Source organism: Manis javanica, chromosome 3, assembly GCF_040802235.1.
Source record: "Manis javanica isolate MJ-LG chromosome 3, MJ_LKY, whole genome shotgun sequence".
Classification (NCBI taxonomy): domain Eukaryota; kingdom Metazoa; phylum Chordata; class Mammalia; order Pholidota; family Manidae; genus Manis; species Manis javanica.
The window spans coordinates 101,439,259-101,463,992 of record NC_133158.1 but is presented as its reverse complement, the minus strand read 5'-3'; the positions used below and the strand labels follow the sequence as shown (position 1 = coordinate 101,463,992).

The 24,734-nt window shown below is 36.8% G+C and overlaps 2 protein-coding genes across 5 annotated transcripts in view; one reads left to right on the top strand and one right to left on the bottom strand.

Moving 5' to 3' along the window:
- The window catches only part of LOC140848273 (uncharacterized), a 236,360-nt gene extending 229,543 nt beyond the window's left edge, over positions 1–6,817 (bottom strand). The window contains exons 1-3 of the mRNA XM_073230470.1: positions 6,742–6,817; positions 5,776–6,450; positions 4,159–4,193 (exon numbers count right to left, since the gene is read on the bottom strand). Of these exons, the coding sequence (XP_073086571.1) occupies positions 4,159–4,193; positions 5,776–6,450; positions 6,742–6,817 (786 nt within the window). The remainder of the gene's footprint in view (positions 1–4,158; positions 4,194–5,775; positions 6,451–6,741) is intronic.
- C3H21orf91 (chromosome 3 C21orf91 homolog) overlaps positions 5,729–24,734 on the top strand; it is a 33,592-nt gene continuing 14,586 nt past the window's right edge. For 2 of the 4 annotated variants that reach the window (XR_005059819.2, XM_017667876.3), the window contains exons 1-2: positions 5,957–6,082; positions 6,922–7,055. Coding sequence is in view for 3 of the 4 variants with exons in the window: in XM_017667876.3 (XP_017523365.1) it covers positions 6,929–7,055 (127 nt within the window). In the remaining variant the exon portion in view is untranslated. Of the gene's footprint in view, positions 5,817–5,956; positions 6,083–6,106; positions 6,542–6,921; positions 7,056–24,734 lie in introns of those variants that run through there. The other 2 variants (XM_037012659.2, XM_017667885.3) reach the window with 2 other exon arrangements.

The window sequence follows — 24,734 nt, the reverse complement described above, 5'->3', positions numbered from 1 at the left end:
ATAGGTTTGGTTTGTTCTGCTTGCACAAAAATATAATGGATCAGCAGACAGCTTACCCATAATGTCAGCACTACTGAAACTATAGATGGTAAATCCCTTTAATGGAATATTTGTATCCCAAACTTTCAAAGGGCTACTTCTAAGCTTAACAGGAGTCATAATTTTAAGAAAGACATTTTCTTTAGAGTTAAGGGTTCCAGTAGAGCTATACTAGATTTTTGTCCAGAACCCTATAAGGATTAGGTTTTTAGAAAATGGATCAACAAAACTGAAATAAGCTTGCGACACTGTTCAGTTTGAATGCAAAGCAAAATATTCTAACTCAGTTTTTGCTTTCTTGCTTACTAAAAATGAGAAACAGTTTAAATAGGTACTTTAACCTCAAATATATTCCTTAAGTCATCATTGAATCTAAGGTTGAAAATTTAGCCTTCAATGTTTATTAACCAATTTTAATTTTTAATATGTGATTCATTCATCCATACGTTCATTCAAGAAATTTTTATTGAGCACTGTAGCAAAGACTGCTTGTCATCTATTCCAATATTCATGCTCTGTTTTTTTTAAAGCCGTAATTTTTAGCTGGGCATATGAATGCTGGAATGAAGAACTGATGCCCACATGCCCCTTTCAGCTAGGTTCTTACCCCTGCAAATTGGGCAGGGGACCAGGAACGTTATATGGCAGCTTCTGAGAAATATCCTTAAAAAGCAACTGGTAGGGGTTGACATCCAAAATATACAAAGAGCTTATGAATCTCAACAAACAAAAAGCAAATAATCCAACAATTAAAAAATGGGCAGAGGATCTGAACAGACACTTGTCCAAAGAAGAAATTCAGATGGCCAACAGGCACATCAAAAATGCTCCACATTGCTAATCATCAGAGAAATGCAAATTAAAACCACAATGAGTTATCACCTCACACCAGTTAGGATGGCCAACATCCAAAAGACAAACAACAACAAATGTTGGCAAGGATGTGGAGAAAGGGCAACCCTCCTACACTGCTGGTGGGAATGTAAATTAATTCAACCATTGTGGAAAGCAATATGGAGGTTCCTCAAAAAACTCAAAATAGAAATACCATTCCTAAAATAGGAATTCCACTCCTAGGAATTTACCCTAAGAATGCAGGAGCCCAGTTTGAAAAAGACATATGCACCCCTATGTTTATCACAGTACTATTTACAATAGCCAATAAATAGAAACAACCTAAGGGTCCATCAGTAGATGAATGGATAAAGAAGATGTGGTACATATACACAATGGAATATTATTCAGCCATAAGAAGAAAACAAATCCTACCATTTGCAACAACATGGATCGAGCTAGAGGGTATTATGCTCAGTGAAATAAGCCATGCGGAGAAAGACAAGTATCAAATGATTTCACTCATCTGTGGAGTATAAGAACAAAGAAAAAACTGAAGGAACAAAACAGCAGCAGACTCACAGAACCCAAGAATGGACTAACAGGTACCAAAGGGAAAGGGACTGGGGAGGATGGGTGGGAAGGGAGGGATAAGGGGTAAAAGGGGCATTATGATTAGCACACGTAATGTAGTGGAGTGGGGAGAACACAGGGAAGGCAGTATATACAGAGAAGACTAGTAGTGATTCGATAGCATCTTACTATGCTTGGACAGTGACTGTAATGGGATATGTGGTGGGAATTGATAATGGGGGAAATCTAGTAACCACAATGTTCCTCATGTAATTGTATATTCATGATACCAAAATTTTATAAATAAAGAAATAAAAGGCAACTGGTATATATTCTCTGCTCTGTGTTCCCACCTTCCTTTACCCTGCTTTTTGGAATGTGGTTCTAATTAAAGGGCCAATCTCTTGCACACAAACATGAGACACATCCTAGGGATGACAGAGTAAAATGCTAAAAACAGCATCCATGCCTGAGAACTTTATGTATCAAAGCCAGCACACTCTAGACTGCACACCTCTAGACTTTAATGCCAGAAAAAAAATAAAGTCCTATCTTTTGAAGTCACTGTTATTTGGGGTTTTTATATCACTTATAGTGAAACCTAATCCTAAATATAAGCACAAGGTTTAAGATATTACAGGTGTTGAAATAAATACAAGATGAATAAGACCGAGTTCCTGTGCATCATCAACTTAAATCTGAGCAATGGTACTTAAATATAAAGAGCACCAGAGTAGATTATAATAGTTTTTGCCTATTTATTATGTCTTCAGACCAACTCCCTTCTCTGGTAACAACCACCATTTCCCTTTGGAGAAACTTTTCTCCCATATCATGATATCCCATTTTAATTTCTGTAACCCCATTCCTGAGCCAACCTCAGGTATTCAGGAAAGCAGGTGGAGGGAGGTGAGAATGTAATCAAAGTCTGACCAATGAAAGTATTGGTTATCGTAATTGAATCAGGAATGAGCACATGAATTAAACTTGGCCATTTAGAATACCACAGTATCAACAGCTATCACTGCAATATGTGGCAAAACAAAACAATCCACAACTCAGTGCTTACAACAAACATCTATCATCAGTCTACAGGTCAGCTGGGCCTATGTGGCTTTAGGCTGTAGACTGGGCTCAGTTCTTTTCCATGTGTCTCCTATCCTCCTTGGACCAGCAGTTATCTGGGTGAACTTCCTCTCATGACATATGGCAAATGCACAAGGAGCAAAGCTAAACTATTCATGTACATTTAAGGTCTCTGTTCATGTCATACTCATTAATATTCCATTGTGGGGGGGAAATATATTCAGCCCACTATTGTAAACCATAAGGTCACAGAGAAAAGGCAGGGTATGAGAAAATAAAAACAACAATGCAATCAATGCACATACTTGAGTTTCTGGTGCCTTTGGGGGTGGTACTAGAAGGCTCTAAGTCTGGGGCTGCATGTGCCAATTTTCCAGGCTAAATGGATAATGCACATCTCTAACATCAGAGATTGAGATAACACATGAAGACCAAAAAAGGCATCAGAAGTTGAGAGATAGACAGTTTGATACACTAAGTATATGGAATCCTTTACTTTAAAACAGGACCATCTCAGAAAAAAAATACCAAAACTAGTGGTGGCATGAACAAGAACTGTGGAGTTCAGAAAAGGAAAATCAGAGAAATTTTCATAGCAGACATTCATTTGAATGATGAATAGGGATTATTTTCATCATAGCAGATATAAAAGTGATTGTAAGAAAGTTCTGTAGACACTCTATCAGTCATTGTTGGTTTATTTACCTAATCTCATTTCCTTGCCTTCTGTCATAGAGGCTGAAAAAACTACATACTCACTTTCCTAGAATCCATGTTGTTAGATAAATTCTGGTGATTAGAGGGAAGCAGAAATCTACTGGGTTCACTCAGGAAAACTTTTCCTCCTTTGCAAAAGTGAAAAATACAGCTTCTTTTCATACTTCTTTGGAGTCCATGACAAATTTGAAATAAAATATATGATAATAATAAATGATCAAAGTAAATAAACATATTATTGTAAGCTTCTTATATTTTACATAGAGCAATATATTATTATTTCAGGTAGATTGTGATAAGTTAGAGATGAATCTACTCAACACATGATGTTTCACAGACCCAAAATACATATATATATCCACACATACATACATATATATAAAACATATCTAAAAGAGGAAACAAAAAGAAATGAAACATTAGACAAACAGGAATTCACCTAATCTACAGAAGGCATGAAAAGAGGGAAAAGGAACAAAGAATATATATGACAAATAGAAAACCAATAGCAAGATGGTAGACTTAAACTCAACTATATCAATTATTATACTAAATGTAAATGTATTAAACACATCAAGTAAAAGACAGAGATTGTCAGACTGGATTAAAAAAGCAAGGCAACTAAATTGTCTACCAAAAACACATTCATATATAGATGAGGTGGGGCAGTATGTGGTAAAAATCAAGAGGGGAAATATACACATGGAAACACTCATCATAAGAAAGCACAAGTGCCTATATTAATACTGGAGAAAGTAGATTTCAGACGAAGAAATATTACCAGAGATAAAAAGAAAAGTTGTATAATGATGAAAGGGTTAAGACACAACAGTCATAACTGTGTAAAATGGAATAACCACTTGGAATAAGCAGTTTAGCAATTTCTTTTCAAAGTAAATATGCACTTACCAGATGACTTAGCAATTCCACTCCTAGATATTTACCTATGAGAAAAAAACAAGTACACAAAAAAGACTTTTACATGAATATTCATAGCAGTTTTAAGACAATAATCCCAAAACTAGAAACAACTCAAGTGTTCATCAATACATGAATAGATAAACAAATTGTGGAGTATTATTGAACAATAACAAGGAAGTATGGCTACAAAACATTATTGGGAATCTCAGAAACATGGTGAATTAAAGTAGTCATAAAAACAACACATACTGTTTAATTACATGTGTATGAAATTCTAGGACAGTGAAACTTGTCTTTAGTGATATAAATTATATTGGGGATTGTGGAAAACTGTATCTTGATTAGGGTAATGGTTACACAAGTGTATACATCTGTCAAATTCATCAACTGTATTTTTTCAATGGGAAAATTTTATTTCTATAAATTATTCCTGGACTTTTTGACTTAAAAAAACAATGGGGGAAGAGTTTCAAGGATGGTTAACAGGGTAAAACCCCAAAGAAGGATAACAGTGAGTATTAAAAAGAACTTGTTTCACTAAAAGGAAAGTGATAGTGATTTTGTAAAGCACGTCTAAGAAAATTGGGTAGAATCCATGATGTAAGTAAGACATGTTAGTTATATTTACCTCGAATGAGAAAAAGAAAAGGCATAGACTTTTCTACATCAATTAATGCTTCTCAAACTTTAATGTGCATAGGAATCACTTGGAGATCTTGCTAAAATGCAGGTTCTAATTTAGGAAGTCTTGGGTGAGACCTGAGATTCTACATTTCTAACAAACCACCAGGTGATTTTAATGCTAGTTCATGTACTATACTTTAAGTAGCAAAACAACAGATCACTTTTCTGAGGCATTTATATCAAGTGCCAGTTTGGTCTAGAAGTCCCCCAGATCCATGGAATCCATTCCTACCATCAACTACAACCAGTTTCTTTTCTGTTTGTGAATGTAACCAGTACAGGGGGTTATGATGTGTGGAAAATAAGTGATTTTATATCAGCATTCTAGGGTTGTCCCAGCTCTATTTCTAAACAACCAATAATCTGACTGAGTCACTCTAGGCTGCAAAATGAGAAAATGGTTCCCGTTTCTCATCTTTAGGCTGTTGTGAGGCTTACAAGAGATGTAAGTTAAAGTATTGCGTCAACTATAACCTTAAAAAAATAGAATGACTTAAAATGTCAAGCTAAATTGGCAGAAGAGCTTAAGTACCACAGGGAGTTTAAGAAAGGGGTGGGACCTCAAAGTAAGAGGTGGGACTCTGGGGTTTCCCCAGTGGGCGTGCCAAAAATGTACCATATATATATATATATATACAGGGGAGGAGTACTCCCATTTTAAAAAAAAGCTTCTATATTTAAAATTATCCTTATATTATGAAACTTAAAATAGAACTTTCCCCTCATTAAATACTTTAAATGATACCTCACAAAGTTCAGAAATCGTATTTTGATTCTGTCTGCCGATTTCAAACACAGTCCTACCCACACTCATGTCTGTCCCTTTCTCCCTCCCACTCGCTGCTTCTCGGCCCCCGCCCGGGGGCAGTAGTTTCCACTCCGCTGGAGGGGAGGGGGTAACGGACTCCTCTATCTGCGTACCTCCAGGAGGGGACACACGAGGAGCCACGTTCCAGAAAATGGTAAGAGGCCAGGCCAGGAGACACGGGAGCCCGAGGAAACCCGAGTCAAGGGCGCGGCGTCGGCGCGGGTTCGTGGTGGGCCCGCAGCCACCGTGCGGGCGCGCAGCTCCGCGCTCAGCCGCCCGCCCGCCTCCCCGCGCCCTCGCGGGGTGGCGCCGGCGGGAGAGGGCGGGGCCGGCGCGGCTGCCGCCTCCGCTGCAGCCCGAAACAATAGTGGAGGAGCCAGAGCCGCGTGGAACGGCGGCGGCGGCGCGCGGAGCTGGACGGTAAACACCCCGCGCCCCTGTCCCCGCCCTGCCTGCGCTCTGGCCCCGCGGCCCCGCCGCCTTCGCGCTACGAGCCCCGTGGCCCCTGGTGCTGCTGCGCGCTGGGCTCCCCGACGGGCCCCTTAGGGCGCCTTCCCGGGTAGGAAGAAGCCATGGGCGCGGGGACGCGGCGCCCCTGCCAGCGGGGCTTCGGGACCCATGGCTTCTCTGGCGGGGCTTAAACCCCGCTCTTCCGGCCGGACGCGATCCGCACGGTGGTGCGGCTGCAGCCTTCGCGCGGGTGCCTTGGTGGCGGCCGGGACGCCCTCCCCGGGCCTTCTCGTTCCCACGTGCATTTTCTTGCAGCGGGTCGAGGATGGGAAGCTTCGCTACGTTGAGTTAGGGAAACGCATCAAGGTTCCCGCAATGAATTAAGCAGTGTCCCGAATAGGGCGTTTTTCCTGCATTTAACAGCACTAAGTAGGTGGACAGACCCCGGCAACGCTGCTAAGCACTTTTCAATGCCTGTTGGGTTGGGGGCTTTGGAGGAGTGGGAGGTGAACTAGAACACCCGCAAAACTACTTTCCTTCAGATACCTTCCTCAACCACATGAAAATGCGGGACTAGAAAAGGCACTTCGGAATGGTGTGACCTATGTATGGCAAGGCTTTTAGTTTACTAGCTTTGTGTCTTTGCACAAGAAAAGTAGTATTTAAGTACAAGTATGGCGAGGCTTGTTTGATGGGGCTGTGCATTAGATGAACTGAACAGCGTTCTTCTCTTTTCCTAGAAGTTCCTGATTTTGCTATAATGACAGGTTTTTGAGATTGTGTAACTTTCCTTTTCTGTTTCTTAATAGGGGCAGCATGAACCAAGAGGAGCAGTTTGTAAACATTGATTTGAATGATGACAACGTTTGCAGTGTTTGTAAACTGGGAACAGACAAAGAAACACTCTCCTTCTGCCACGTTTGTTTTGAGCTAAATATTGAGGGTAAGGACACAGTATAGATCAATTTTATGGTGTAAACTTTGCACAGCTATTTTGTAATGAACGAGTTATAAGGGAAAACTAGAACTTTTGAATGATGAGAAATCGTACCAAGTATGGAGTGTGAAGATCTGTTAAAGATAAGATTTGTAGACAGGAAGCTGAGGTTAGCACAGCTGTGAAATTAAGGGGAAAATAAAATTTTAACTACCACAGTATTAACTCTATTTTTGCCAGTATAAAAATGAGGTATGAGTGTTGATTAGTAAACATGTTTTCTGGGGTGAGAGCTTCCGTTGTCAGATTTTAAGACATTGGTGTGTGTGTGGTTTTATTTTTTCATATTTAGAACTAATATAACTAAACATTTACATTGATAGGCCAATGTAATTTGTTATTCCTTTGGCCTACCATGCTAGTACCTGTCTGAGGTGAGCTAGAACTAACTCTTTTCCCCATTGCAATTTTATTATCTGGAAAAATGTATTTCAGATTTTTAGATAACCTCTTTTCAGTTTACACATAACTTTAATAATTTTTAAAAATAAGGTTTTTTTTATATTTCTTAATAGTATCTCTGAGTATATGAGAAGAGTTCTACAGATACTTTTTTTTATCCTTGATTGAGTGTATTTGTTTGGATTGATGTACAGTTAATGTGTGTATGGAGATCAGAAGTTTGTCCCCAAGAAACACGTGGGATATGTTTCCTTATTCCTGATGTTGTCATGATAAAACTCTGATTTTTAAAAAGTATTTATGAGTCATACCAAAATGTGTCTTAATAGTCCTGCAATAAAAAAAGTTTGCCTGTCATTTGAATTTTGAATTGCAACATATCATATCAGTAGAGAGATTTTGTTAGATCTTTAGATTTTGGACAGTTACAAAACAATATTTCATTCTTTTTCCTGGATTGTGTATTTGAAAAATTCATTATCTTTATTTTTTCTATTAAGTAGGAAATATGAAATGTTCTTATAGATAATCCTAATGTTTTTGTATTTATCTTCCTTGAGATTCCTATTAGGACTTTTCAAAAATTGTTATAGACATCAAATTAGTATGTTTAGATATTTCTGTAGTGAAAATCAAAATTAAAACCATAAGTAGACTACTGAAAACTTAATAAAATTTCATGACATTCATCTTCCATTTAAGATCATGTTGGTTATGATAGCTTTACCATTATACTCTCTGGAAGAATTGTAGCTACTGAACACAGTAGTTGATGGAAGATCATAGATTTCCTATAGACTACACAGATGAATACATGTAACTTTGGCTTTAATAAGTGTAGTAATGACAACTGATTTCACAGGAATGACATAAAAGTACGATTCTTCTGTAGCACTTAAATTACCACATCCTTAATCATGCTAGAGCGAAAGATCTAAATTTATGTTCTTCAGAAATGCAGTAAGGCCCTGTATATTCCTTTACATTGTAGATTTCTAATTTTAGTTGGGCAAAGGTATTAGAAATGATCCAACCCAAACCTATACTTTACATTGAAGGAAACTGAAGGTCAACTAGTAGGACTCTCAAGACTGCTCAGGTGGTTAAGGCAAGCTCTTACCATATGCCAGGCACTGTACTAAGCACCTTACATGGATTATCTTAACTCAAAATAGCTCTAGGATGGCTACTGTTACCTATTTTGAAGTTAATGGAACCATTGAAACCTGAGAAATGCACTTTGAATGGTGCACATCAATAATTAATGGTGTTGGGCTTCAAAGCTTGGCAATCTGGTCTAGTTTACATGATCATAATTCCAAGGGTCTTCTGTCAATAGTTATTTTAATCAACAGCTAATATTAGAAACCCATTTTCCTCAGTCCTGATTGGCTCTCCTTGTTGTTCTGTCAGCCATCGTTTCAGTACCAATGCTTCCTGCAAAATCATCATTAGTGGTGTTCATGCTGTGATAGAATTTTTCTACAGAAACCTAAACTTTCATAATTGCTTTTCTAGCCTTTTTTTTACATGCCTTTTAACAGTTCTCAGTCATTAAATAGAGAAATACAAATACTCCTCAAGTGTCATCTTTATAGTCTCGATAACATTTATTGTAATATATGTGTGATGTAAGTCCTGTATTATTGAAATAGTTAAGTTTAATTTAAAAGACAAATTCTCAATTTGAATTAGAACTATGTGATTTTAAACCCGATATACATTAAAGGTTTTATATTTTTAAATGCCACTTAAACATTCATGAGAAAAATTATTTTATAATTAAATTTTTATGTCAATCTGATGTCAGTTCTCACAAATGTTTTCGCATTTATTCAGTGATGACCTAGTGCATTATAACAATTTTAATTTAATAACATAAGATTGTTGTAGGAAAAAGGAGGGAAATAAGCAGTGTACAGGTTTTTAAGGAATCAGTAAAAAAGTGGTAATAAAAGAGTCACATACCTAAAAAATAGCAAGTTATATCCTTGCCTGTGTCGGCAAACCTTTTTAGTGTTTTGGAAGGCTTATTTCCCTTTAAAGTTTTCACCACAATGCTAGTCAATAAATGTTACAATGTAAGAGGAACTTTAAAAAATATGACATTTAACTTTACCAGTTTGATAAATCTTTCCGTAGTGTGGTAATGTTGCCGTTGCCTGGCTTCTTAGTTTACTAATTGCTAAATTTGCCCTAAAGCATTATACTGTCTCTCTATACTCTGAGGCTTGTTAAAAATTCTCTTGAGGAATAATAACAATTTGCCAGTTTTGAGTTCACACATCATAGTAAACAAAAATAATTTATACCTTCTGGATTCTTGATTACATTAAATAAAAACTGGTCTTATCAAATGGCCTCTTGTTTAAAGCTGTGTGCATGCATATATTTATAACATGAAACAAAAGAAAGAGAAATAACAATATTCTAAATCTTGCTAGAGAGATTTCGTATTCTGATCATGGCTCTAAACTGACTTTTTTCTGTGACTCTACAGTAATTAAAAGGAAAGGGTTACCTATGTTTTATATACTTCCAAGCCATAGGTGTTATACTTCAAGGACCTAAGAAATGTACTTTGAGGACTCAAATCTTTTAAAATGTTCACAAGATTGATTTTTTAAAGGAGATGGGATATGCTATAATTCACCATTAGTCTATTTATAGAATTAGGGGACGGAGGCATAAATTTCCTAATACTATGGTATATCCTTGGCTTTAAGACAATATAAACTTCTTTATAAATGTATAATCACTTATTCTAATATGCATCACAGTTAATTGTTCTAAAATCCTTAAAGTTATTTTGTGACCAAATTACTACATTCCTTAAGCTATTGAGTTTGGAAGAAAGGTAATGAAACTCACCTGTAAAGTGACAAAGTTAGAAATGAAACTAAAGAGATAAAGATCCAGGACTGCAATCTGATACTTCATACTGTTTTCATCTTGTGCCAAAATACTGTGCAAATAATTCTTAGAGCATTTCTACCTTCCTCTAATAATTGATGTCCTTTCATTTATATAAAGTTTATTATAAGACTGGATCAATTTATCTCAGGCCAAGCAAAATTTTCATTGTAGGTTGAACTTGCTAGTTGATTACATCAAAAGTCCCATTAGGATTTATATTTTTAAATGCTCTTTTATTAGTTAATACTAATAGATTATGTTTGCAATTGTGTGAAACAAGAAGCTAATGCCACGTTGAGTATCTTGCATTGCACTTGCTAGTTCATCTCGGACATCATTCTCCCCTAAGTTGTTGAGGTTTCCAGGAACTTCTCTAGAGGCAGACCCAAACTCAGATTCTTAGTAATCCTTCCTGCAAGAAAAATCTGTAGGTGTTTTCTCTTGGTTAAGGCACTGGCAAACCCAATGCTTACTTATAATCTCGTTCTTACTTGATTCTCTATGTCTTTGACCAAAACACTGTTCAAAGGGTCAGTAGTCAGGGAGCAGTTTGAATCTTAATATTAAATCCTGATTTAGTTGGGAAGTGAAAACTGTTATTTATGACTGAAAGTCTATAAACAACTCTTCTTCTGTCCTGCTTCTAACATACCAGCATCTTTCCAGTAAAGGTGCTTACCACTTGTGACAGGAAGGCTGTGTATAACTAGCTCAGTCTAGCATTAGCTTCTTTTTCTTATTTTACATAATTACAAACATCATGCATTAGAATTAACTAAAAGAGCACTTTTAAATATAAAGCCTAATGGGACTTTTGAACTCCAGCTTGGCTATCTTTGATGTACTTGGAAATACAGATAACAAAGTTACTTTTTTTCTTTGATTGACTCTTAGTGTCATTTTAAATAAATATGAACACTTTTAAAATGGCTCTGATAGTAAGACCTCATTATTTGGACTGGAGTGGGGAGGGAGAGAAGTGAAAAATGAGTTTAATTGGTGATAAGCTTAAAGTACCATATTTTAAAAGAACAGCAATTGAAACTAGGCTAACAACATCTAGTAAAGACGTGTGATTTAAACTAACAACCCATTCATGAGGAGCCAGGTGTAGATTCTTATCCCTGTCCTTAGTGGCCTTTCTTTAGTTAGTCCCAACTTTTCCCCCTTTTCGCTTTATTAAACTTTCTGATTCTAAAGTCTAGAATGAATTTAAAATTAGATCCCATAGAAATTTTGGTTGGGAAGAAATATCCGATAGGAATTCGATTGGGCTGTGTGTAAAAGGAAATCCAAATAATAATGATGAAATAAAATGGAATGGATATTTTTATCTCCCATATAAAATGAAGTTGAGTCTGGAGTTAGGATGGAATCTTCTGTGATAAGAAGGACTCAAGCTGCTTCTAGCTTTCTAGTGCATCTTCCTTAACACATAGTTGCCATCTTCAAGATCATCTCTTGAGCCAAGGTGGCTATAGGAACTCCAGCCATTGCGTCCTTACTCAGAAAAGAAAGGACATCTGACAAAAGGTGTATGTCAGCAGTCTCCTGCATCTAAGAAGATGCTTTTCCTGAAGTCCCTTCTAATGATCTTACATATTTCACTGTCTATTCAAGAGAAGTTGCTCCAAATAAAATCAGTGTTTTACAAAGAAAGTGACAAAGGCTATGTATGGGTAAGCAACTAGAAAAATTGGCCACAAAGAGGCCTTTCTCAGTAATTAATGGTTATACCACACTGAAGACAAACTATTTGAGCTATAATAAGACCAACAAGTAATTCTCTAGTGATGCTTCTACTCCTGGAGTCTGAACTGGAAGTGATTTTAGCAAAATGAGGGATTGTATTCTGAGGATAAGCATGCAGCCAGGTGTCATGTAGACTTGTTGCTAGAAAGCCACAAGAATTTTCAAGTTTCTGACCCACTGCAAGTACATAAAATGTAGTGATTAATGCCACTGTTCATGAAAAGGTTCCAATTGTGTTCCTTTTCTTTTTTCTGTTAGAAACTTGAGTGATTAAGCAAGTTAGATATTATAAACTTAGAAAAACTGCTCCCTGCTTTCTCCTAGACTCTTGTTTATGGTAGACTAACATGTAATTCCACCTTCCTCAAAACTTTCCAGGAAAGATTGCTTCTCTGCAGCTGCATACATCTGCCACTTCTCCAGTACTGCTCTGGTGATTAAGCATGTGGGCCCTGGACTCAGCCCTCGACTTGCTTCTTAACCCTGCCACTTACTAGTTGAGTTTTCTTGGCAAGATACCTAAGTTTATAGTGTCATACTCATTCCCAAATGTTACCAGTAAGTTCAATTTCATATTTTTATTTCTTAATCTTGAAATTATTGTGCCAGAATACAAAAGGCTGAATTCCAGGTGTTGCCATTTGTTGCAAGAAGATACTTGGAAGTAGAAGCATACAGCTCAGATTTATTATTTATTTCTTTTATCTTCAACAAATGAAGCATGCAGAGTAATTGAAGCATAGTGATTAGGACCTAGCATAGGTTCCTAATTCTGTGCTCTGGAGGTCTAAAAACCCCAGTTGGGGTCACACACTCCAGAGCCACACTGTATTTTTGAACCCCATATATTGAGACCTCAGAAAATTACTTATGAGTATTATTGTTGTGTCAGTTCAGCTAGAGGTATATGCACATCTGAGTTTTAAATAGTATTTATTTTCTCCTTAGTGATGTAGTGTATAACTAAAATGCCTGTAGAAATGCCTAGGAAGGTTGGAAGCCCTCACTTTACCAACTGATTTTTATGCATAATCAAGCATTTATCATAGCTAACATTTATAGAGCTCTCCCATCAGGACTAAGACAGTAGTAGTATCCCATTTACATGTGGCCAAATGAAGGCTCTGAGGTGAAGTAAAGTTGCCCTAAAGTCAATTAGTAAGCGACATACAAGGGATTCAAATCAGGTCTCTGATGTCAGAGCTCTTGTAACCACTGTGGGAAAGGGACATTTCTCTGTTTGACCTTTGCCATGTTTTTTCAGTTTAAATTGTAATCCCCTATGATGATAGCATTCATTCACTGCTTTTCCTAATGTCCTTAATTAGTTGTGATAATCTTTAGTGGCCCCTTTTTTCCCCTTTTTTTTTTTTAATTTTGTTGTTGTTGTTGGCATGCTCTTGTCCTAGGCCTCCTATCCTCACTCTGAGCTTTTATGATCTTTTATATGGTAATTAGCACATCTCCTCCTACCTCTCCCCCACACCCACCAAGCTACACATCTATAAAAGCAACTAATTTTTAGACATTTTATATATCACGTAAGTTTTTCAAACTGCATGTCTTAGGCTAAACTATAAGGCCAACCCAATCCATATCTCTTTTCAAAATGAATGAATAAGTAAGTAAGCAAATTCCCCCTCCATCCCTGCAACCAGAAATACCAGGATTAGAAGTGAAGTGTAAAGAAGGGATAGACTCATGCCCAGCTAAATATATACAAGGCAGCTCCACAGAAAGAACCTGCCTGCCCTAATTCTTGAAAGAGTACATCTCAAAGCAGCCTTCCCGGCCTTCATTGCTCCTTTCCCCACCACCATCACTACCCACCCCAAAATTCCTTTCCTCACAGCACCCTTTTTTTCATGGTACTTGTTATCATTTGTTACTAGTTATTTGCTTGTGTGTTTATTTGTAAGTTATTTGCTTATTTAATATGCTTCTCCCCTCCCCCCTTAGTAGTCCCATAAGGGCATGGATAAGAGTCTGTTTTATTTACCAGTATTAAGCAGTAACATAAGGACTGGCAAGGAGCAGTGAATGAATATTTGGTGAGTCACTCTAAAGGAGACTTTAGAGAACTGTCTTTCTTTACATTTTTTCCCTAAACTTGCCTACAATGAAACTTTCTTGCTATTTTTACCTCCCTTCTCAGAGATCTTTCTAGAGTCTACTTATAAAGTTTTATGAAACTTGCCAATAGAATAGCTTTATTTCATATTCAGAAGACAGATACAATGTGGCCAATAATACCGACAGTGATAATCTGCTTCTTTTTCAACCAGGAGGATAAAAAACACAAAATATTTCTCCCAAAACACAGAGCAAGAAGTTTTAACAGGGCTGTGTTTAGAATGGGAGTCTCTAGACTGATTTTACACTCTGACTCTGTTAGCCTGGGCACCCCAGTGTAGTGATGTGTGCTCCTAATGATGACCGCGAACCATTTGATGGTCCTGACTGCTTTTTAAATCAGTGATAAAAGTACGTTCTTTGAATCAGTGATTTAAAATTGAAAACAAATAGAATATACAACCCAGAATATCCTAACAAGAATATCAAAATTACAAATAAAACATTTGTTTAGAGCATGTGAAAATGGCATTCTGGTTCAAATTCATAATTCATTCCTCCCAACATGTTGACAAAGATGAAAAATGTTTTATGAGCTATATGGAAACATCTAGATTGAAAATCTAGGTCAAAGTTGTCTGTTCTCAGGAAAGGGACACAATTTCCATGGTTGAGGTAATTTATAATAACTGTTCCTGGAAAGTTGATAAAGAGAAATTAGCTGCCCAGAAATAAAGGGTAATTTTTCTATTACATGCAAAATAATAATGGCCTCCGAACAAAGAAGAGGTAGATAAGTTTCTCTCTACTCCAGAAGAAGTGATCACTCGTTAGGAGAAGCTAGTTCAACTGTCAATAAATCCTAAGGGATTTACACTTTTAGATGGGTGACATGTAAGTAACAGATACTGTTTGTCAGGTATTGTGTGATTTACATGCATTGTTTTATTTCATCCTGGAAACACCTGTATGAGGTAGGTGCTATGTTGCTCCAATCTGATGAACAAGTAAAGTGAGTAGAGCCTGAGTAAGTAGTCCAAAATCACAATTTAGAAGTTTAAACCAAAGGCTGATTCCAAAAAGCCAGTGCCTACATCATTTCTGCTTTCAAAGAAAATTATAAAGAATTTGGGAGATACTAAGTAACTTTTAGGCAAAGTGACAGGTCAGTTACACAAACATGAATATTCACACAGGGAACAAACTTTGGGTTCCAAGAGATGTTTACTTTTGAAAAATCATTTCTACCCATGATACTTGATTAATACGCATTCAGCAAAATACCCAAAAGTATACATTTCTAATGACCCGGAGAGGAGGAGAATGCAGTCTCCACATGGACTGTATTCTAAACATCCATCAAGAAAATAGTCTTTAGAACTCTTAGATTTGTGATTATCACAGAGAAGGGAAGAACTAGGAAGATGAGGGACAGACATGCAACAGTCTCGCCAGGTCCTGCCCAGAAGGGACAGGCTCGTTGAACTATATTTTAATTTTGTTACAGAATCATGCAGGTGTCAGGAGGCAATGACTCTGACCCTGCTGTCTGTCCTGCCAACAACCATCCAGGTGATGGAGGCTGACATACTCACCCTGATTAGTCTTTCCCTCAAGAGGAAGTCAGGCTCTGAGTTAAGTGGAGGCAGTCAGTGCAAACAAATGAAAATGTCAGCAGCAGCCTTGGAATTGCACACCATCTCCCTTTTCCTATCAGCCACAAAAGTGGAGCCTGGGGCACTTTCTAGAAAGACAGAAACAGGTAGTCTATGAAGTGAGTTTTCTAGCTTCTGAGTTTAGAAGATAAATGAGCATTAACTTCACTGTATCAGTAGAATATTTTAGAAATATTTAGAACATTTAGACCAACATGTCCCTCTGTTGGTAATAATAAAATTTTTCAGTATTACTGAATATAATATGAAGACAGCATTATATTAGTATAGCATTTTAGAGGTTGGAAGAAAGGTGCTTTCACAGCACCTTAAATTTAATCATGTTATTCAAGAAATTAACATTAAGTGTGACATAATAATAACATGGAAAATGTTTAAATGGTTGAAATCAAAGTGGCTACATAAGACTTTAGAACTAAATTCAAAATTAACTATAGTTCTAGCTTGAGTGGATTTAAATTGTTCTAATTTAATTGGCACACCTTCTCTTAGGATTTTGATAAGGGGAATAAACCCGTTAAACAGCTTTGGATTTATGGTTGGTAACAAAAGAACAAATTATGGTTGTTTGTTTATAAATAATTTTAAACTAAAGTATCTACTTCTGGTAGCTTTTTGCCGTTACTTCTCAATTGTGTAACAGTAAAGCAAAAATAATGTCTTGTGTGTACTCATTAAAATCTAAATATCAGAATTAAAGTTATGTGGTTGAGTCTGCAACAGTTTTTAAACCATTCATTCAGTAAATATTAACTGAGCAACTGCTGTGTTCCAGAAAGTGTTCTGGTAGCAGTTCAGAAAACACAAATCCTCACCACTATGAAGCTTATATGAAAGATAATAGAATTAAAATTTTTAATGTTTATTGAGAGGTAATGCAGGTATATCCTTCCCTTTATGAAGTATCAATTTAGTCACCTTTGTATTTTTCTATGCATTACCTATTTAAAATTCACTTCTAATACTCATTTCCTATATAATAACATGGAGATTAGGTCTACTAGACAGTTAAAACACCTTCCAACCTCTGAAGTGCTGTACAAATATACTTGTGACATTTTTAATATCTAAAACTCATAACTGGTGGAACAGTATCCACAGTGAATTTAATGAATAATAATTGCTAGTTTGTTTGGAAATTGAGCCTATATGTTGAGGAAATTTGGTGGTGGTATTGCGGGGGAGTGTTCCAGAATTAAAAGGAAGTACCCTCCTACTGTTACTTTTATATTTCAATCTTCAAATACTAAAGAGGATTTTTGCATATTGGGGCAAGTATAAAATATTTTAAAGTTTTTGTATTCTTTCTACTTCCTCACACTGTTTATTAATAGTATTTTCCCTGAGAATGTTTCTGTAATTACAGTAGCCTTACTGATCTTGCCCATGGCACTTTGGTTTACCAGCTTATTTTCAATATGTCAACAGTTTTCAATGTCAAGCAACCTTTTAGCTATATTTCTACTACAAAGTAGAATAAATACAAGATAAATAAAATAAAATTTCTACATTCTGTGTCAGGAGGTTCTCCAGAAAACTCAGTTTTAAGTTACCAGTGTAGTTATTAACCAAATGTGTCTGATAAACATCTGCCATAAGTATCTTGGGAAAGAAACAAAATCTCAGAATCCTATATCCAGTTGTGGATATAAAACAATTTCATGCCTCAGATAACCTTTCCTTTCTACCACCGCTATTCTTAATTCATTTATTTACCTCCCCTCCATTTGTTTTACTTTATACTAATTCATCATCTTGCCTACCTACAGTTATCTCTGTTAACCAGTGAGACCAGAAAAACAATTATTAGAATAGCAGAAATGCTTGTGTCTCACATATTTAAAAGAAAAGAAAAAAGGGGAAAAATCTTTCTTCTTTTTCCCTTAGATCATAGTTCTTGAAAGACCAGTGTTCTCTCAAGGTCTGTTCTGTCTCCACCCAATTTATTCTTCAGTGCCCCTATGATTTGCCAACCTCTTTCGCTTTCACTAGTGACCTCCTAGTAATCAACACAATAAATAGTTTCATATTCTTGCTGTTTTCAAAATATAACATTCAACATTTTCCCCTTTATTGAAACACCAGACTCCCTGCGTTCTGTGATAAAATAGCTCTCGCCTCTTACCTTCTGCCCAGTTTTGTCTTCCCAGGTGCACTGCCTTTTACAAGTCCCTAAAACACTAGTGTTGCATTGAGTTCTGTTCTTGTCTTGTCTTCTTCTATTGCTCTCATCTGTTGCTTTCACTGTGGTGGCCTCAACTATACCTCTGTAAGCCCGTGGAACTCCACAAATATATCACCAGGCCAAACCTTTCACCTAAGTGCCAGACATGTATATCTAACTGGCTGCCAGACCTTTCTATTTAGGTACTCTATAGGTGTCTTGAATTTAAGTTTCTTAAACTAAATTTATCTCCTTACATAGACACATGCATTTTGTATTTCATTCATCTTTAGTTTACCAATATCCCAGAGATTTTGTTTCATTAAGTCTAGAGTTGAGTGTAGGAATTTGCATTTTTTTATTTTTTATTAAGGCATGATTGATACACACTCTTATGAAGGTTTCACCTGAAAAAACAATGTGGTTACTACATTTATCCATATTATCAATACCCCAATGCAGTCACTGTCCATCAGTGAAGCAAGTTGCCACAGATTCACTATGTCCCTTCTCTGTGCTACACTGTTCTCCCAGTGATCCCCCACACCACGTGTACTAAACATAATATCCCTCAGTCCCCTTCTCCCTCCCTCCCCACCCGCCCTCCCACACCCCTCCCCTTTGGTAACCACTAGTTCATTCTTGGAGTCCCTGAGTCCGCTGCCATTCTGTTCCTTCAATTTTGCCTCATTGTTATACTCCACAAATGAGGGAACTCATTTGGCATTTGTCTTTCTACTCCTGGCTTATTTCACTGAGCATAATGTCCTCCAGCTCCATCCAAGTTGTTGCAAATAGTAGGATTTGTTTCTTTTTAATGGCTAAATAGTATTCCATTGTATATATGTACCACATCTTCTTTGTCCATTCATCTACTGATGGACACTTAGGTTGCTTCCATATCTTGGCTATTGTAAAAAGTGCTGTGATGAACATAGGAGTGTGTATGTCTTTTTCAATCTTTTTCAATATTCTTTGGGTATATTCCAAGGAGTGGGATTCTGGGGTCAAATGATATTTCTATTTTTAGTTTTTTGAGGAACCTCCATATTGCTTTCCACAATGGTTGAACCAGCTTACCTTCCCACCAGCAGTGTAGGAGGGTTCACCTTTCTCCGCATCCTTGCCAACATTTGTTGTTCTTAGTCTTTTCAATGCTGGCCATCCTTACTGGTGTGAGGTGATATCTCATTGTGGTTTTAATTTGCATTTCCCTGATAATTAGTGATATGGAGCATCTTTTCATGTGTCTGTTGGCCATCTGAATTTCTTTGGAGAATCGTCTCTTCATATCCTCTGCCCATTTGTTAATTGGATTATTTGCTTTTTGGGTGCTGAGGTGTGTTAAGTTCTTTATATATTTTGGATGTTAACCTCTTGTCGGATATGTCGTTTACAAATATATTCTATACTGTAGGATGCGTCTTTGTTTTGTTGATTATGTCCTTTGCTATACAAAAACTTTTTAGTTTGATGTAGTCCCATGAGTTCGTTTTTGCTTTTGTTTCCCTTTCTCAAGGAGATGGGTTCAGGAAGAAGTTGTTCATGCTTATATTCAGGAGATGTTTGCCTATGTTGTCTTCTAAGAGTTTTATGGTTTCATGACTTCCATTTCAAGTTTACTTTTGTGTATGGGGTTAAGCAATGATCCAGTTTCATTCTCTTGCATGTACCTGTCTGTTTTGCCAACACCAGCTGTTGAAGAGGCTATCATTTCCCCATTGTATGTCCATGGCTCCTTTATCATATATTAATTGACCATATATGACTTGGTTTATATCAGGGCTCTCTACTCTGTTCCATTGGTCTATGGGTCTGTTCTTGTGCCAGTACCAAATTATCTTGATTACTGTGTCTTTGTAGTAGAGCTTGAAGTTGGGGAGTGTAATTCCCCCTGCTTTATTCTTCCTTCTCAGGATTGCTTTGGCTATTCAAGGTCTTCTGTGGTTCCATATGAATTTTAGGATGATTTTCTCTAGTTCATTGAAGAATGCTGTTGGTATTTTGATAGGAATTGCATTAAATCTATAGATTGCTTTAGTCAGGATGGCCTTTTTGACAATATTAATTCTTCCTATCCATGAGCATGGGATGTGTTTCCATTTATTGGTATCTTCTTTAATTTCTCTCATGAGTGTCTTGTAGTTTTCAGAGTATAGGTCTTTCACTTCCTTGGTTAGGTTTAAGGAATTTGCATTTTTAACCAGAATCCTAGCTGACTCTTATGCAGGTCGTCTAAGGACCATAACTTTAAAATACTCCCCTTAGTGAATGAATGGCTCAGATTCCTCAGTACTTCCCCTATAGAGCTGTGTAGATGCTAGGACAAATTAAGGCTGAAACCTTACCTAAACTCTGCTGTTCAAGCTGTGTGCCCTGGTCGGGATGGCTTTCCAGTTTACAAAGGCAGTTGGCCTGTGGGTTAGCAGCCAACCTATTTGTTACCCTCACTGCTTTCCTACCCCCAACCTGCCCATGCAGTGTTTGCCTGAGTCTTACTGATTCTCTCCAGTTTGTTCCCTGATTCTCCATCTTTACTGTTACACCTTGGACCAGGCCCTTATTCCTCCTTACCAGTGTCACCTCAAGACCTACTTAATTAGTTTCATAGACTTAATCCCACTTCTCATAAGTATATCAGACCTCCGTTCTCTCAGTGTCACCAAAAAGATCTTTAAAGTACAAATCTGATCATGTACTGATCATTGTATTCAAACTCTCCATTGATTTGCTTGACATTTTCTTCAGGTTAAGCTATTCGTTCCCTAACGTGACATGTAAGACATTTCATGACCAGGTATCTGCTTAACTTTCATTAACCCTCAGAGGCACTCTGCAAGCCAGTCACCTGTGCCCAGTCTCTCCTTCCCTCCCTGTTTCCTTCCTTTCTCACTTCCACACCTTTGTTTGTCTAGTTTGCTCTGCCCTACACATTTACTTCTCCTTCCTCCTAGTAGGCAATGTTTTTAGAGTACTGTATTATTAAATAGAGGTGATGGTAAATAGTGCCACTGCCTATGTTCAGAGGCCTGCTATGAGGATCACTACAGATGATGAATGTGGGACCCCTCTGATAAATACAGTGTGATGCAAGTGGTAATATTAATTCAAATCCAAATATAGAAGGGTTTTGTTTTTTATCTCATCTGAATAGAGGAAATACTACTGAAAAAACTGCTAAGATTGGTGTATATTGAACAGCTCCTCCATTAACAAAATAATTTGATGTTTTATATACAGGAGGAAGTTTGAATTTATCCTGAGTTTACCTTTCTACGATTTGGTTTTCCATAGGTTTTTCTGCTCTAGTTGCCATCATTTCCCTCATGTGTAGCTGCTCAGCAAATCCTTTCACCAGTTTCTATTTCTTTTCTTTTTTTTTATTTTAATCAACAATAAAAATTGTGTTCCACTTGTCAGTGTCTTTTTCCCCTCATTCCCTGTGAGTCTTTGGCTCTCCAACAGGATTGCCACGTAAGACCATAATATGGTTATGATTTTACTTTGGGGGAGGAGACTTCTATCATGTGAGGGTTAAATACTTTCCTTTGCTAGATACATTGTTAGCCTAAGAAAATCCTAACAATCTTAAAAGAAATTAAGAATTTTAGGTATGTGTGTCTTCTACTATGTTGATATATCTCAGTCTTCTTTTGTTTCACTTAATTCATTGGAACATACAGTACTTGACTTAAAGCCTAATTTGCCTTGGACTAAGGAACACTGTGTTCTTCCCCAAACCAAAATATGTTTCTTTATAGGAGTTCTTCATTTTAAAGCAAACTATACCTGCTATAGAAAAATCAAAATAAGAAGAAGCAAAAAGAATGTTGGTTAATAATCGCACCTATCTACCAACAATCTCTTAATACTTGTGGTATGTTCTAAATTAGTCTTTGCAAGAGTGTGTGTGAGCATGTGCATGTTTAGTAAATTGTGTTTTGAAAGTGAAATTAGTCTGTATATACTATTTAATAACCAACATTTTCACTTACTGTATTAGGAACGTCTTTTTCATGTTAGGTAACATTCTCCCACATTGAATTATTTTTTAACGTTGCATCCTGTGGTACTGTGACTTATTTAATCAGCATAACATTAATGAATGTTTAGCTTGCTTCCAATTTACTGGTATTAAAACCTTTCTTATATATGTACATCTTTTTTGCATGTCTGTTTCTCAATTTCCATTTCATTATGGCTTAAATTTCCAGAGGTAGACTTTAGGTCAAAGGCATGTCTCAGTTTGCAGTCCTATCATTTGTTTTAATGTCTTCTGTTACTACGGAACTAAGACCATGTAATCTACCACTTAAAAAAAACTATTTGTCTCATAATGGAAAAATCGGATTGTATGTCAGTTCTCCAATGCCTTTGTTTTATAGCAAAATTCTTTTTACTCTAGAATTGCTATGATACAATTATAACATAGTCACAATATTTCTATTTTAGCATTTTGCAGTATGATTCATCTGATGCCTTTTTTTTGAGCTTCAGCTTTTCTTTTTATTTTGACAAATGTGCCATTGTTCTTTTTATTATAACACATTGTCCTTTTTTTTGTTTTTTTTTTTTTTGTGTGTGTGTGTTTGGTATCATTAATATAAAATCACATGGGCAACATTGTAGTTCTAGATTCCCCCCATTATCAAGTCCCCACCACATACCCCATTACAGTCACTGTCCATCGGTGTAGTAAGATGCTATAGAGTCACTACTTGCGTTCACTGTGCTATACTGCCTTCCCTGTACCCCACCCCACCTATATTATGTGTGCTAATCATAATGCCCCTTAAACCCCTTATCCCTCCCTTCCCACCCACCCTTCCCAGTCCCTTTCCCTTTGGTAACTGTTGGTCCATTCTTGGGTTCTGTGAGTCTGCTGCTGTTTTGTTCCTTCAGTTTTTGTTTTGTTCTTATGCTCCACAGATGAGTGAAATCATTTGGTACTTGTCTTTCTCCACCCGGCTTATTTCACTGAGCATAAAACCCTCTAGCTCCATCCATGTTGTTGCAAATGGTAGGATTTGTGTTCTTATAGCTGAATAGTATTCCATTGTGTATATGTTCCACATCTCCTTTATCCATTCATCTACTGATGGACACTTAAGTTGTTTCCATTTCTTGGCTATTGTAAACAGTGCTGTGATAAACATAGGGGTGCATGTGTCTTTTTCAAACTGTGCTCCTGCATTTTTAGGGTAAATTCCTAGGAGTGGAATTCCTGGGTCAAATGGTATTTCTATTTTGAGCTTTTTGAGGAACCTCCATACTGTTTTCCACAATGGTTGAACTAATTTACATTCCCACCAGGGTTGTAAATTTCTCCACATCCTCGCCAGCATTTGTTGTTCCTAGTCTTTTCTATGTTGGCCATGCTAACTGGTGTGAGGTGATATCTCATTGTCTTAGGATATTTGCATTTCCCTGATAATTAGCAATGTGGAGCATATTTTCATGTGCCTGTTGGCCATCTGCATTTCTTTGGAGAAGTGTCTGTTCATATCCTCTGCCCATTTTTGAATAGGGTTATTTGCTTTTTGGGTATTGAGGCATGTGAGTTCCTTGTATTAATTTTGGATGTTAACCCGTTGTCAGATATGTTATTTACAAATATATTCTCCCATACTGTAGGATGCCTTTTTGTTCTACTGATGGTGTCTTTTGCTGTACAGAAGCTTTTTAGCATGATGTAGTCACATTTGTTCATTTTATATTTTGTTTCCCCTGCCCAAGGAGATGCGTTCAAGAAAAAGTTGATCATGTTTATATTCAAGCAATTTTTGCCTCTGTTTTCTAATAAGAGTTTTATGGTTTCATGACTTACATTCAGGTCTTTGATCCATTTTGACTTTACTGCTTCAGTTTTTCTTAACAAATAGTTGGTGAGTTGTAGTGGTTATTTCCCAACAGCCTTAATTTTCAAATTCACGAGCTGATGTATCTCTGTTTGAAGCTGCTATAAAACATTTAGTTAGGGAATAGTCAACGAGAATTTAAGAAGCAGTGATTCAAATATGTACAAAGAAGTTGAGATGTAAAACTGACATCTTAAAATAGCTGCAGGACAGCTTTTTATTTTGTTTTTCTTTGTAAGAAAGTATATCATTCAGGACGTTAACTGGGCAGATAGCAGTTCAGAGATCAAGGGCAAATGTCTATCACATTTCTTGCTATCAAACCTATAAATTTACCTTGTCATAATGGTCTGCTTCCATTTATCTGGTGTTACTATGACAGCATTTTTTCAGGCTCTCTTTTGTTTAAACATCATTTATTTATCTTTTTAACCTTGTCTGTCATTGGGAAAAAGTTTTTTCCCGCAAATTAGTGTCACCATATGCCACATATAAGTGGGTAATTGAAAGTGTCAACTCAGTCATTATAGTTAATTTGAATAGCTATTTAGGAGTCCATTCTGGCAACTTCATTCACAAAAAACTTAGAATAAATGTCAGTAGGGTCAATTAGAGCCATTTGGCGGAAAATAGAACAAGTAGAGGGTTACTTGGGTCTGTTACATTGTTAATTTAATACATTTTATAAATAACTTTAATTGTGCCACTTAAGAATTATAGTCTAAATTTGATATAAATGTACTAGAAAAATTAATTTGGCTTTTTATATTGTATACTGCTGTGA